This window comes from Epinephelus moara, chromosome 11 (assembly GCF_006386435.1).
Source record: "Epinephelus moara isolate mb chromosome 11, YSFRI_EMoa_1.0, whole genome shotgun sequence".
Taxonomy (NCBI): Eukaryota; Metazoa; Chordata; class Actinopteri; order Perciformes; family Serranidae; genus Epinephelus; species Epinephelus moara.
The window spans coordinates 34,688,229-34,703,978 of NC_065516.1; the positions used below are offsets into that span (position 1 = coordinate 34,688,229).

At 40.4% G+C, this 15,750-nt stretch overlaps 1 protein-coding gene across 1 annotated transcript in view; it reads left to right on the forward strand.

Moving 5' to 3' along the window:
- lancl2 (LanC lantibiotic synthetase component C-like 2 (bacterial)) overlaps window positions 1-13,276 on the forward strand; it is a 44,483-nt gene extending 31,207 nt beyond the window's left edge. The window contains exons 8-10 of the mRNA XM_050056082.1: window positions 2,680-2,856; window positions 3,867-3,939; window positions 7,908-13,276. Of these exons, the coding sequence (XP_049912039.1) occupies window positions 2,680-2,856; window positions 3,867-3,939; window positions 7,908-7,984 (327 nt within the window). The 3' untranslated portion in view covers window positions 7,985-13,276. The remainder of the gene's footprint in view (window positions 1-2,679; window positions 2,857-3,866; window positions 3,940-7,907) is intronic.
- The last annotated feature ends 2,474 nt before the right edge of the window (window positions 13,277-15,750 follow it).

Sequence of the window (15,750 nt, forward strand, 5' to 3'; positions counted from 1 at the left end):
GTCCCTCCATTGTGACATTAGAAAGTGTCACATTTATCTTGCAAGTGTACTCTTCTTCAACGTTTGCTTTACTTCCTGGATTTTCCCCACATGGAAATTCTGACCAATCAAGAGCAGCTTTCTCACACAAGGCTTGTAAATGCTGCCGTGAGAACACTTGAGCATGATTGTGACATATCAGTCTTTTACTTAATGCGGCTGAGGTTGTGTTTACGGCTTCAACTAACAATTTCATCATTTATCAATGGATTAAATATGTTTGGTGTTTTTGCCTGATAAATGACCGAAGGACTAATCAGTTATCACAGTAATTAATTCTATCAACTAATTGATAAACACATTTTTTGAGGTTGCAGTCTGTGTCCTTCTCTGTCCCTTTCTCTCCATGAACACAGGCTGCTGCTGTTCAAAGCTCTGCTTCCTGTTTGAAGCCATCACAGGCCTCACAGTGCTGCGGGAGGCCGGCTTTTATCATCACATCCAATCAGAAATGCTGTCAGCTTCCCACTGCGTTCACTCCGTGTCTGCGTTCATCTCAGCAGCTTCATACATGTCGGACAGGTCATCTGTCAGCTCCCTTATTAAATGTAACGGCAACGCTCTTCTCTGGATCAGATTTATTACTGAGCCTGGACAGTGTGGGGAAATAATCTAATTAATTGTGATATTTTTTTAGATCTGTATTACGATTCAGCAGTTTTTTTTAAAGACATTCCTTATCGTCTATTATTCACATACACAAGCAGTAAATCAGTGACCAACACAACAGTGGATACAGTCAACATATAAACTCATCTTTCATGTAGCCCACACTCACATGTTGTTATGAAATGAATGAATTTATTTTAGGGATGCACCAATCTATCAGCTGATAGTCACCTTGTTTACTGCTGTAGGCCTATCGTAAATACGATGACACTCACCGATGGCAGTGGCTGACGTTTTTGCGTTGCGTCAGATCAATTTTGAGCAGGTTAAAAAGCACAGCTCCGGACTAACAGCGTTGTGGGGACAATGGAAAACATCTTCCTTGGGACGAAAGATCGCAGTAAACTCATTATCATCACATCAAAAGTTGCACCCTATTGTTTTCCTAATGATGCTACACTGTGAACAACAGGTCTGTGTTGACATCAGCAGGAGGCGGGCTAGTTAGCGTTGGAAGTTGCATTAAGTTATTAAAGAGATATGCAAGTTATTTTCTTCTTTTCACATGGTAATGTTTTAAATTTATTTTGTTTGTAGGAGATGCAAATGATTTATTTTATGCTGTTTTAGAGAACTTGATTTTCATTTTAAATCTAAAGTGTGACCTTTTTGAAGCAGTGAAGTTAGTTTTCTACTTTTGACATGACAGTATTAAAAATGTATTTTGTTTGCAAGAGGTGCAAATTATTTATTTTATACCATTTTAGAGAACTTAAAACCTTTTGAAGAGATGCAGGTTATTTTTCAATTTTCACATGGCAATATCTAAAATAATTCATTTTGTTTGTAAGGAATGCAAGTTATTTATTATCTAGCTTTTTAGGGAACTTGCTTTTGACATTAAAACCAAAATGTGACCTTTCTTGCAGGACGTTTTCATTTCAAAACTAGAAAAGCACTCGGAGAGCGCAGACCTCCACCAAGCAGCTCGGATTTCCCGCCATTTTATTCGGATTTCCCGCCATTTTATTATTTTATCCACTTCGCTTCAACCGATCACCACCAAAATTTTATCCTCTGTTCCTTGTCCCATTGTCCCTTGTCTTTCCTGAAAATTTCATCAAAATCCGTTAAGAACTTTTTGAGTTATTTTGCAGACAAACAGACCAACGCCGGCGAAAACATAACCTCCTTGGCGGAGGTAATAATCGTTCCTTAATCATAATCGAAGTAAAATATTCAATTAATCATGATATTGATTTGTGGTCATATCGCAGAGCCCTATGACACAGAGCCTCTCCTGCTGTGTGCTACATGTGTGAAAAGGAAACACTGGACCATGTCTGTCTGTTGGTCTACCACACGCTTGCTTTGCACACAAAGGGCCTCACTACTCTTACAACAATGTAATATGTAAATATGTGAGTTTAAGTGAAGCCTGACCTTCGTCATTTTCTCACAACAGTTCTGTGAGCATCAAAGCTCGCGAGTGGCATTTTACCAGTTTTTTTCTTTACCTACTCTCCTTCACATATGTCACATGGAGCACAGTGCAGTGTGTGGGCATGTGAAGCCCACAGGAGCAGGTGTTTCCGACCTTGTCTGTTTGAATTGGATTAATCGTTCAGCCCTATTTATTACCTTCTAATGAGGTGTGGGCATGTGGGAGCATTCAGTCTTTTCTGTGGGCTCAGCTCTTATCTGTCCTCCAGGGAGAGATACAACACACCAACCATTCTGTCAGCGATGTTTTTATATCTGGTGTGGCTTAAATGATTCGAGGGTTGTGACTCCTTCTGGTTCTGATGCCAAAAAAAAGTATTGTTGTTTTGAAACAGTGATTTCAGCAGATCAGACGACTACCTGGTCCAAAGTAGACAAAACTTTAGAAGATGACAAATCCTGACTGATGCCACAAGGAATGAGCAGCGACGTCTGTCATGACTTCGATTTGCAAGAACAGCGGTTGTTGTGAGCTCTTCCTGTGTTCCAGGTTTGACGATTCATTCTGCTTCATCTGTGTCTCCCCAGGTGTTTAAAGAGGAGAAGTACTTGAAGGAGGCTGCAGACTGTGCTGAGGTGATCTGGCAGCGAGGCCTGCTCAGGAAAGGCTACGGCATCTGCCACGGCACCGCTGGCAACGGCTACGCCTTCCTGTCCCTTTACAAGCTCACGCAGGAGAAGAAATACCTGTACCGCGTCTGCAAGGTAGGAACAAGTTACAGCATCATGACTTACCGAACTGGGAGTACAAAAAACAACACGAGCAAGAGTCACTGATTTGAAAACCTATTTGGACCAGTTGTAGAAATGCTTGAACGCATAGAGTGTGAACAAGCAGTTACGCAGCATCAGACGTAATCATGTGACGCCGGCAGCTTCATCATTGTTAGGTGATGGTTAGGAATTAAAAAATGCCAGTAGTGATGGCCTCATGAAGCATTTTCTTTATTTTCTGAGCCCACTAGATGGCGCTCATGGTTTAAAGAGAGAGGCTCAAAGAATGGCAGTGTGCTGAAGGAAATGCTTCATGAGGCTTCATTTGGCCATTACTAAATGCAGACTGTGTTAGAATGAATTAACATGACATAAATGACATAAACAAGCAGCACCCTTAAATGGATGCACACATCAGTAGTCTGATAGTGTTATAGGAGTGTGATGCTGAGTCTGTTATGTTCTATTTAAAGCAGCAGTGTTTAACATTTTTGTCAGCTAAAGGTTGAGATATTCGTAAAATGGTAAAAAATAAATAAATAATGAGTTGCATAATGTTTTCTATGTAACAGCCTTGTAAGCTGCTCATGTCGTGCACCTTCATCAGAGTTCAAGATGTTTAACAGTACATTATTTCAGTTTCCTGTTGCGACCAAACAGCCTTCACACTGTTTAACTGAATTTATTATTTCTGTTATGAAGCAGCTGTATTTTATTTTACAGCAGGACTGCAGTGAAATGTACATTTCCTTACCATCTGTTGATTGGATGGAATCATATTTCAAGTCCTCCTCCCCAAAATGAGTTAGATTTAGGTGCAGAAGTTGAAATGATCAGCTTAAAGACAGTAGATGTTCTGATGCTGGAATAAATTACATGCACTGAATGTGTTGTTGGTGGCTCTGACTTAATGAAGAAATTATTTGATGTATAATTTTCTTCACATTTTCTCAGACGTGCAGAAGGAAGTATATAAACATGTTAATATTTCCTTCCTCCAGTTTGCTGAGTGGTGTTTGGCCTATGGGACCCACGGCTGTCGCATCCCAGACAGACCCTACTCTCTTTTTGAAGGTATCAAATATTTATCTTTCAGCTTTCCACCAGACTGATGATAAACTGCTCTGACATTTCCTTCCCCTGCACGAGCCCCATCGATTGAATCAGTGTACAAAGAGCAGAGATTTAAATGCAACACTTTTGTCTTCGCTCTCATATTTCACCGGTTGAAGTAAAAGATCCAAAGCCCAGTTCAGACCAAAGATTTGTGATGAGACGAAATAGTTTAGGAATGTTGCAGAATGGTAGTGATGTCCAAATGAAGCTTCATGAAGCATTTTCGTTATTTTCTGAGCCCACTAGATGGCGCTCATTTAAAGAGAGAGCCTCAAGGAATGGCAATTCAGTGTGCTTTCAACGTTTTGTTGAACAAAAAGCGCCATCTAGTGGGCTCAGAAAATAAAGACAATGCTTCATGAAGCTTCATTTGGCCATACTACAGAACGGCACATTGCAAGTAGTTGCACGTTCAACTTGTCTTGTAACGAATCTTTGGTCTGAACTGGGCTTAAGACTTTTAATGCACAATAGATACATGTCTCTCAAATTTTTGTCGTTTGTTAAATTTGTTAAAATCCATGTCAGTGAGCACTTTTTCTTTTCCAAGATAATTCATTCAGGTGTGACTAGTGACAGGTGTGACTAGTGAAGCTTCATTTGGCCATCACTAGGTGTGACATCAATATGCTGATTAAACAGCATCATTACACACAGGTGTGTCTTTGGGTGGTCACAATAAATGGAGACTGATAATGTGCCATTTTTTCAAAGACATTTGTTAGGATTTCACGTGACTAGCACTAGAAATGCATTTTTATTTTAGTCACAGATAACCCAAAGAATCAGTCACAATCTGGTGTGACGCCTTTTGTCACACAGAGTTGATCAGGTTTTTGATTGAGGCCTGTTGAATGTTGGTCCACTTCTCTTCAGTGGCTGTGTTAAGTTGCTGAATATTGTCAGGAATTAGAACACGCTGTAATTCACGCTGACCCAGAGCGTCCCATACATGCTTAACGTCTGGTAAGGATGCAGGCCATGCAAAAGCCGGGATGTTTTCAGCTTCTGGGAGTAGTGTACCGATCCTTGCAACATGGGGCCGTGCATTATCATGCTGCAACATGAGGTCATGGCGGTGGATGAATGGAACCACAGTGGGTTTCTGGATTTCGCCACAGTATCTGTACCTTCAAACCATCATCAATAAAATCCATCTGTTTTTGTTCTCTGTGATGCCAGTCCTTACTATAACCTAGTGATGGCCAAATGAAGCCTCATGAAGCATTTTCTTTATTTTCTGAGCCCACTAGATGGCGTTTTTTGTTCCACAAAAGGTTGAAAGCACACTGAATTTCCATTCTTTGAGCCTCTCTCCTTAAACCATGAACGCCATCTAGTGGGCTCAGAAAATAAAGACAATGCTTCATGAGGCTTCACTTGGCCATCACTGCTATAACCCCACCGCCACCATGGGGCACTCTGTTCACAACATCAACATGAGCAGATAGATCAATCATTCATCTGGTGATTAAAGCACCAAATTTGATACTGATTGTGACCACCAGGTTCACCTGTGTAGTAATGATGCTCTGTAATCAGCATCTTGATATGTCACACCTGAATAGATTGTCTTGTGAAAGAAGAAGTGCTCACTTACGTGGATTTTATCAAATTTGAGACCAAAACTTGAGAGAAATACATCGTTTGAGTGCATAAAAGAATCGTAGCTCTTGAACTTACACCTGTGAAGAAATGAGAGCAAAAAACAACGTTGCGTTTTAATTTTTGTTCAGTGTAATGGCAGACCTGTAATCTGTGTTACAAACATTCATTCACACAGTCTGCTGCTGCTACCTTTTCATCTTAGGTATATAGCACCCTGTGTAATTCTATCAGTGTGAAGTTAAGAGAGGCTTTTCACTAAGCTGTAAAGACACAACTAAGAATACTACTGGCAGCATAACACCGCAGAAAAGCTCCTTTCAGTAGAAATGAACCACTGACTGCACAGAAGCAGGGGGTCTAATCAAAGGCTTATGGAGATACAAAATACTTCTTAGTTTAATGCTTTATAAAATAATCAACGTCTTCTTTTACTGACTGATGGGAGTAAGTGCTCTCATGATAACCAACACGGACTCTTATAAATAGGAAGACTGAAACATTTATTAATGAAGAATAGGGTCTTCATAAGCGTCATGCTTTATCTGTGGTTCATTCATCAGCTGCTTGGCGACCAGCTGACTAGTAACATGAAGTTATGTTGAGTCAGTCTTTTTTAACCTGACTCGTCTCATTTCTCTCTGCTGATAGGCACATGAGCAGAGCAAATGTGTGTATATTGATCACAGAAGGAAATTTACTGGTATTTCAGCATTCATCAATATGTCAGTAGCTCCGATGTTTTAGTAGGCACAAACAAAATCTACACCTGCTTCTAGTGATGGCCAAATGAAGCCTCGTGAAGCATTTTCTTTATTTTCTGAGCCCACTAGATGGCACTTTTTGTTCAACAAAAGGTTGAAAGCACACTGAATTGCCATTCTTTGAGCCTCTCTCTTTAAACCATGAGCGCCATCTATTGGGCTCAGAAAATAAAGAAAATGCTTCACGAGGCTTCATTTGGCCATCACTAGTTGTCATCATTAGAAATTACAGTTTTGATTCGTATTGTGTTCTGTTACGTTCACAACAGTATTTTTCTACATTTTTTTGGGTAATATTATGGTTGCTCTTTCGTATATTTTCTTTTTTTTCTACATATTTTTGCTATTCCTTCTTTTGTTTACTTTGAATAGTGACATTATTATTGTCCTCATCTGAGATAAAGTTAAGCTATGTGATTACAGAGAGATTTGCTCTAACACTTCGCACATATTATGAGGCTTATGATTAGATTTATTATTAGCCTCCTCTCTGTGTTTCCTTTTTAAGGAGTTACTGCTCTCAATGGTTGTTATTTTGTTTTTTCAGGACCATTAAGGCTGACTTCTGTGCGGGATTAACCCCTATTTCTAATATTTTTGTGATGTATTTGTTGTTATATGGATTGATTGATTTATTGATGTGTTGACCACACCCATGGGTGTTGCCCGCTAATTTTATAAATGTGACCAGCTGAGATGTCTCAACACGAGTGACCCGATGAAGAGCCGGTAGGCTTGAAACGTTGTCCTTTTATACTATGATGATAGAATAAAGTTTTTTTGTTTTTTTTATTGGGAGCAGCTACAGTGTTGCGAGTCTTTTCTTTCATCCTGATCACGTCTTTTCTACTCGGCACCTGGTAATATGGATGTGCGTGTGACTACCTCTCCTAAATAAAAAATAGACATAAATATTGGTTGTCATTAGTGATGGCCAAATGAAGCCTCATGAAGCACTGTCTTTATTTTCTGAGCCCACTAGATGGCGCTCATGGTTTAAAGAGAGAGGCTCAAAGAATGGCAATTCAGTGTGCTTTCAACCTTTTGTTGAACAAAAATCGCCATCTAGTGGGCTCAGAAAATAAACAAAATGCTTTATGAGGCTTCATTTGGCCATCACTAGTTGTCAGCACGATAAAACTGAAGACATGCTAATTCCATGTGTTATCCTCAGCCTATCACTGATCCCCAGTGTGCTGTCTTCACTCCAGGCATCGCCTTACTGTACCTCCAGCTGCACCGGGTGACCCACGAGGCCGCCCACCTGCTGTCGTCATTAGAAATTACAGTTTTGATTCGTATTGTGTTCTGTTATGTTCACAACACGCAGATGTCTTTGAAACACGCAAGTTAAACACGACAAAAGATTAGAAATATGACATGTTTCACAAAATTAGTTGCCAATTATCAGAGTTAAGCTTCAGATTAGGTTTCTTAAAAATGTGAATGAGTTATTTGAATCGACTTAATACACGTTTTCTACATTTCTGGCATCGCATTCGCACAAATGTATCTTCTGTTTGAGTGGCTGGCAGTAATGGATGTTTCTCCTCTCAGGTATGGCGGGGGCCATCCACTACCTGTCAGAGGTGGCAGAGCCTGAAGCCTCCTGCTTCCCTGCCTTTGAGCTTTGACCTGCCAACTGATGTGACTGAGGATGATGAAGGGGAAGAGGGACAAAGTGTTTTGGACCAAACTTGAGTCTTTGCTCAAGAGCTGGACAAGGATGTGTTTGTGATGCAGCTTTCAACCTGGGTCATGAGTAAGTAGTGACCGAAATACACTGAAAATGAGGAACTGAGCAGTGTGAGTTGGGTCATGATATTGAAAATGTGCAAAAGGACAAAGGGAAGATTAATTTTGGACAAAACCACAGGTTGAATGTTGTTGATCCAGTGAAAATAAAAGCTGGACTGAAGAGGACATATTTGTCTTCCTGAAGATGGACACTTACATCCTGCGGAGTCTATCATTGGAACTCTGTCCAAACATGTGAGTCTTTCAGCTCTGAGGTCCCCCGTCATCCTCCAGTGTGTTGGGGCAAAGACATGGACCCCATGTCTCTTCCTCACCCAATTAATCGCCAGCTGGCATGGACACAGAAGAACACACTCTAACCCTCAGCCTTTAATATCATAGCACCTAGGCCAAGAAAGAGGGTGAGTGTGTATGCGTGTGTGTGTGAAGTGAACTAAAGCTGTTTTGGTATTTCTATGCCTCTGCATGCTCACTGTAACTGGCTCTTGGTGCCTCATATTCTGTCCGTGTAGTGATTTCCCCTTCCTGTGTTTGTAGGTGTGCTGTTTCACTTCTCCAGGTGTTTGTCACATGGTGGAGAAAGGTTTCTCTGTCAACTTTCATTTTATGAACACAAGCATAGTTTAAAGATCACCAGACTTTTGCGAAGCTAACCAATATATCAGCTGTTAAGTCTTAAGTTTCTCTTTAATTTCTGTGTAAGGAACTGTAATAATACGACAGATATAGTGCATATTTTTTCATTTCCAAGTGACAATAACATTGTTTTTGGTGAGTTTTGGTTCAGAATGTTGCGACAAGACTGTCCACTTCTGTGGTGACTGACTAGAGAGTGTCATACTGTATTGTACACAAGCCCTTGTTGGCCCTTTTTTGACGAGTCTATTTAGTTTTTGGTGTCAGTCATTAGGTATTTGAGCCTCATGTCGTGTTTAGTACAACATTAATTATTTGGGAGGACGTGTTGCGCTATTTAGTCCTATAACACTCTAGAGGCTAGTGCTTTGCTTGCTAAAGTTAGCACTCATTTCCACTTAGCGTTCATTTTTGATGATGTTATTTCAGCTCCTGCACACTCTGTGTTGTCTTTGTCCCACGTGATACGATGGAGGGGTCCAGTTCGTGTTAGCGGTCTCTTCTGAGTCCAGTCTGGCACAGGGTAACGTAGTCCCCCAATGCCAGATGGATCCCTTACAGACTCATTGACTCAAGCCCTAAGTCCTTACAGACCTAGTACCAATTCCATTTCTTCCCCTTAACCCTTGTCTTGGTCAGGTTAAGAGCCAACCTGACGGAGAATTGGGACACCACTTCCCCTCACGTGAACGCGCAAAACCAAGGGGAAGGGTCAAGACTAGGGCTAAGGGGAAGAAATGGAATTGGTCCTAGGTCTGTAAGGGCTTAGGGCTTGAGTCAGTGAGTCTGTAAGGGATCCATTTGGGATTGGGGGATTGAGTCACGTAAGAAGGGCTGAAGTCACAAAGGGGACTAATGTTCAGAAACGGCAAACACTGTGCCCTTATTTCTGGTAACTGACCCTTCGCTAAGCCGTGTGTGCAGATGAACGGTGTTTGGCTTCCTCTCTGTGCCGACGCCAGCACCCGAACCTCTGCTACCAGATGGGCTGGGAGCTCTGGGCGAAGCCAGACACCGTTCATCTGCGCACAATGCAGTCACTGGTTCCTGTACAGCAGGGTCGGTCTTTGTTTCACTGTTATAATCGTTAAGTCATCGTTAACCTCAACGTTAACTTCTGTGGTGTTCAGTTTGTCACATTTATAGCATCAGTCCGGTTTAACACTTAGTGGTGAGACGGACGTGCGCAAGCAGGTCAAGTCGGAAAGTGTTAAATGTATGCATTTCATTTTCTGACATATTACAGAAGATCACATTTAAATTTCACTTATCTGAAAAGAGGGTTAACTTACCGTGGGCAAGTGTTAATGTCGAGTCCTGTGACAGGAAAGAAAAACGCTTTGGTGGACACGTAACGCCACCAGGTTGTGGACTGGCGATTTATTTAATCTTAAGATAACCTGTGCAGGTTTTTCCCCCGTCAACCAATCAATTGGTAGATGAGTAGGTAGAATTCCAGTCTACCAAAATTTTCTTTGGTTGGTTAAAGCCCTAGTGTGAAGTCACCAGCCACTGTCCCCCAGCTGAGGCTTTTCCCCACAATGTGACAAGTGACTGATGGTTTAAAATCAAAGTTAGAGCGCCGGTTTGTGCATTGGTCCTTTACCTAGCAGACACAACGATAACGTTAGCTTGCATCTATCAGCACGCACTGGCTTTCAAAACATTTGAAAATGAACAGTAGGTACGGCCACATGAGGTTTTGGGTACAATATATTATGCCTTAAACTTTCCCCACCCAACCACGCCTCACTTTGGTTCCTCTCTTCGCCGATAACCCACTACTGTTGTATGTACAAACACAGCTGAGGAATCAAACCTTTGTCTCGTCTACATTTATGAGTTGTCCGATAAGAAATAAGCCCTAACACCTAAGGTGAGATCTACTGACAGCACCCAAAGTAACGTCTGCGTCATCAACTGAAACAGAACGTCCTGGACTATTTAGAGTACCATCTAGAAACTACATGAGTGTTGCTACCATTTAGGTTCAGGTGCCATCTGGGTTCAGGACTCTGTCAGAGCTTAGCGTAAAACTGGTGTTTTTGAAATCTTCAGCTGATCGGCAGGCCAACAATTTGCTGAAAAAAAATACATTAAAAACCACCTTTGAAATAAGAAATTCGAGATGTGGTAGCAGTAGCTGAAAAAGGTTGGTAGACATCACATAAACTAAAGAAAGACCAAAGAAGAAGTCGCAGGTTCTCAACAAGGGAGGTTCCTAACGACTGATTTCCCTGATGTCTAAACAGATTTTTAACTAAAAACTAAAAGTAAGAAAACACCCTGACAGGCAAGGTCATTATTTATTTATTTATTTATTTTGCTGGCAACATTGGCCAAAACCTGAATTTACCTCTAAGTTTTTTAAAAAAATAATTTTGCTATTTTTGCCGTTTTTTTTCTATAGATTCATTATTGCTGCAGAACAACGGCAGCGAGTGATGTGGAACATCAGATATTTGTAGTTAGTTAACTGAAAAAAGTAAAACCATTTATTATTTCCTGCATTTTGCTGAACTTTCAGTGTCCTTTGTATTGTGCACTCAGCTTGTCATTTTGCACAGCTTTGTCACTGTTAAAACAGACCGAATAAAGGTTAAAGTTTAATATCTCCAACAAAGAAGATAATATCCAACCCAGGAGATAATATCCCATGTAAAGGAAATAGTATATCCTACCTAGGAGATACCGTCCTATATGAGGGAGATAACATCCCATATGTAGGAGAGAATATCTCACACCTAGGAGATAATATCACATATGTAGGAGATAACATCTCATTTGTAGGCGATAATGTCTCCTACCTAGGAGATAACAATAGGAGGAAAAAGGAGGGAGTATCAACAGTATAATAGTATAATAATTAACCCTTTAAAACCTGAACAAATTGGCCCAATTCCTTTTGAAAGCACACACACAAAAGGCAATGAGCAGCTTTACAAGAAATAACCAAACAATTAGCAAATAATTAGTTAAAGTTACGGAAAAATGTCTTGAAAAATAGTAAAAAACAAACAAGGAAATGGCCTGAAAAAAGTGCTAATTATATTTGTTGAGAGAGAATTTTTTTTTTTCTCAAATAGAAATGTAAAAATATAATTATAATATTTAGAAATACTTTTTTCCTCATCATTTTTTACTTTTTTTTTATTTAATTTTTTATTTTTTTTTTTGTCAGTTTTTTGCAATTTTCATTCAATTTGCAGGACATTTCTTGCCAAGCTGTTCATTGTCTTTTCTTGCACGTTTCCAAAAGAAATCAGTTCGCTCAGGTTTCAAAAACGTGTGTTTGTGTGTGTGTGCGTGCGTGTGTGTGTGAACCCAATGTGAACCTGCCGTGCCAAACACATTAATGTTTCACTGCTGGAACATAGTGTGAAGCATTTAAAGTTATACTTTAAGCACACTCAGTTTCTAAAAGTATTTTACTAGCAGACGTGATAAGATCCACAACAACACCCAAAAATTGGTGATTTAAACATTTTTTAGTTGTTTTTCTTTTAATATTTGACGAAAGCCTTCGGTACAAAACTAGAGTTGACCGGCAGTTAGTCTCGCTAACCAGACCTTTCTCAAGAAAAGAAAGGTCTGGCTGGGCCGACTCTCACTTTGAGATTGGAGAAAAAAACGCCCCGGCTGCTTGTATTTCTTTCAACCAATCACAATCGTTCTGGGTGGTGCCACAACAACGGTGCGCTTGCAAAAATATAGCCGGGGGGAAACAGGTTTTGGTGTAACACGCTCACAAAAATATCGCCTACAGGACGTGAACCATGGCAGAAAAATGGCTACATCCCTGCAAGATCAAACACCGCAAAAGTTAGTAAAGGACGTGTTGAAAACGGTTGAAAACTGCTACACAACCGGAGGCGGTAGGGCGGGACTTCAGCGGGTTGCTCATTCTGCCCAATGAGAGGCTGGTCTGTGTAGCTAACTTCCGCCCACTCGGACTAACCGGCAGTTGACGTAGTTTCCTCCAATCAGAGCTCTGTACGTCACTTATAGACAAAGCTCTAATAAACCCTGAGCTCAGATGGTCGTCGTCATGTGTGGTACCAACGATGAGTGAAAGTGATACCTGGTGGTAAAAGTGTGCAGTACATCCAATGATCCCGACAGCACATGAATGCACATCAATGCCTAATTCTCCTGCAGAGATCTCGTCCTGAATGTCTTTGCATGAGGATAACGTCACATATAAAACCTGTGTGTTCATCTGTCAGTGTTTCCAGGTTCACTGGTCCCGATGTGTTTGGTGGTGATTTGTGTCCTGATCCCGGCCGTGAGGAGTGTTTGACCTCTCTGTCCGTGTTTTTGATCTGCTCTCTGCCTAACTGCTGTCAAGATGTGTGTGTGTGTGTGTGTGTGTGTGTGTGTGTGTCCTCATTACACTCTTGGACTTCAGTGACAGAGCGGTGAAAAGTAAGGTGTCTTAATTGTTCTGATTTTGGGCGAGTCGATGTTGACAAAGGTCAAGTGACAGAATTCATGTAAGGTTTGATATTGTTGGAAATAAAAAATGAATAGAGCTCCTTGTTGCTTCTTGTTTGTTTTTTTATTCCTCCGTGCCGGTGATCTTCAAATTTGGCACAAACGTTCACTTGGACTCAACGATGAACTGATTACTTTTTGATGGTCAAAGGTCAAGGTCACTGTGACGTTGTCTTTCTCATTCTCGTAAACGTAATAGATCTGAAGAACGCCTTAAGGGAATTTCTTTAAATTTAGCTCAAACGTTCACTTAACGTCAGGTTGAACTGATTAGATTTCGGTGGTCAAGGGTCAAAGATCAATGTCCGTGCATGACCTTGCATCCATCGCATTCTCATAAACACGATATTCCAAAAACAACTTGAGGGAGACTCGTGAACATGATATCTCAAGAACACCATCAGGGGATTCCTTCAAATTTGGCACAAACGTTAACCTCGATAACCAAATGAACTGATTAGATTTTAGTGGTCGGGGTCAAAGATCAATGTCCGTGCATGACCTTGCATCCATCACATTCTCATAAACACGATATTCCAAGAACAACTTGAGGGAGACTTGTGAACGTGATATCTCAAGAACGCCTTCAAGGAATTTCTTCAAATTTGGCACAAACATTCACCTCGACTACTGAATGAAGTGATTAGATTTTAGTGGTCAAGGGTCAAAGATCAATGTCCTTGCATGGCCCTCCATCTGTCTCATTCTCGTGAATGAGATAATTCAAGAGCAACTTGAGGGAATTTCTTCAAATTTGGCACAAATGTTCACTTGGACTCAAGAATAAACTGATCAGATTTTAGTGATCAAGGGTCAAAGATTAATGTCGCCATTACCTTGCGTCTGTCTCATTCTCATGAATGTGAAATTTTATATTTGGCACAAACGTTCACTTAGACTTAAGGACGGACTGATTAGATTTTGGTGGTCAAGGGTCAAAGATCAGTGTCGCCATGACCTTGTATCCATCACATTCTTGTAAATGCAATATTTTAAGAGCACTTGAGGGAAATTCCTCAGATTTGGTACCAACGTCCACTTGGACTCAAGAATAAACTGATAAGAATTTTGTGGTTGAAGGTCAAAGACCAAGGTCACTGTGATTTTAAAATATGTTTTTGGCCATTTGTTTTTGTCGCTTTTTGATGTCATTGACACACCAACTAACCTCATTTTTTTGTTTTTGTTTTTTTCTGACTTTTTTGTTGTTTCAAGGTTTTTTTATATGTGCAAATTGAGACGACACAAAAACAGGTAGATGTGGAGGCACCTTCAGAAAATATTTAGCTTTTTTATTGTATCGTAAAATGCTACTGGTGGTATGAACAAACAAAATCAAGTAAATCCTTCAGTCAGTATCACATTTTATCAGAAGTGAAGTTTATTTACATATTTCACAATGTATAATGTTTTTTTCTGTCTAAAGACCAGATGAAAAGGAGGAGAAGAGTTTAACAAGGAGAGGATAAAAACAGCAGAGACACAAAGAACACAGGTTAAGATGCTTTAATTACATTACCTGTTGCATAGTTTGACGATTAAACAAAACACCTCTAAAATTGTGCTGTGTGTTTCCAATGACTGACTCTGTAGCTGCTCGGGGCCCTGGTCTCATTCAAAAACCTGCTGAAACCAGATCAGAGTCGGAGGGGTCACTACAGAGGTGTGTGCACTACACATGTTCTTTCACAGTGAAACATCAGCACATCTGTCTGGAGAGCAGGATGGATCAGGACAGGACAGGAGTCACCCCCAAAATGTCATAAAACAGTTTTTAAAACTGAGAATTAAATGATCCTAACGAAGTGCCGATACAGGCTTTACTGTTGTACAAATGTTTTACAGCTCCATCTGGTGCCATACGGGGAGTCCACCGGAGGACAGTCTGTTCGTCTTTAAATTTACCACAACTGGACAGGAAACACAGAGGTACACCAAGACTGGATGTAGGTATATTCATGACAGACCAAAATAATAAGGGTTAGAAATGGTGTAAGTATTTGACTTTAACACAGCTGATGGACTGATGTGAATGACATTTAATTTTTGTAAAAGCAAGAAAACTACAAGCCAGATTATCGCACTGGAATTTGCTGTAGATATTCCTGGTTCCTACAGTATGAAGTATTAGGTTTTGATTCCCGTCCTTTAGCCTATGGAAGTCCATTTCTGCCTGTTAGGGAGGAAGAGAAAAAGAAAACAAAATTCAACACTAAGCTTTTTTCACTAGAAAAGTTATTTTCTCCGTTTTATAGATCCTAAAAGCCATTTCTGAACAGAGATGTGGTGCAGGAATATAGAAAATCTAAATTTTCTGCATGACCGTTATGCACACCAGGTGCAGCGCAAACGATCTGCGTTATTGTGTGTTATTTTAGTCAAAGAAAAAAAAAGCTTCCTCTAGTGATGGCCAGATGAAGCCTCATGAAGCATTTTCTTTATTTTATGAGCCCACTAGATGGCACTTGTTCAACAGCAGGTTGAAGCACACTGAATTGTCATTCTTTGAGCC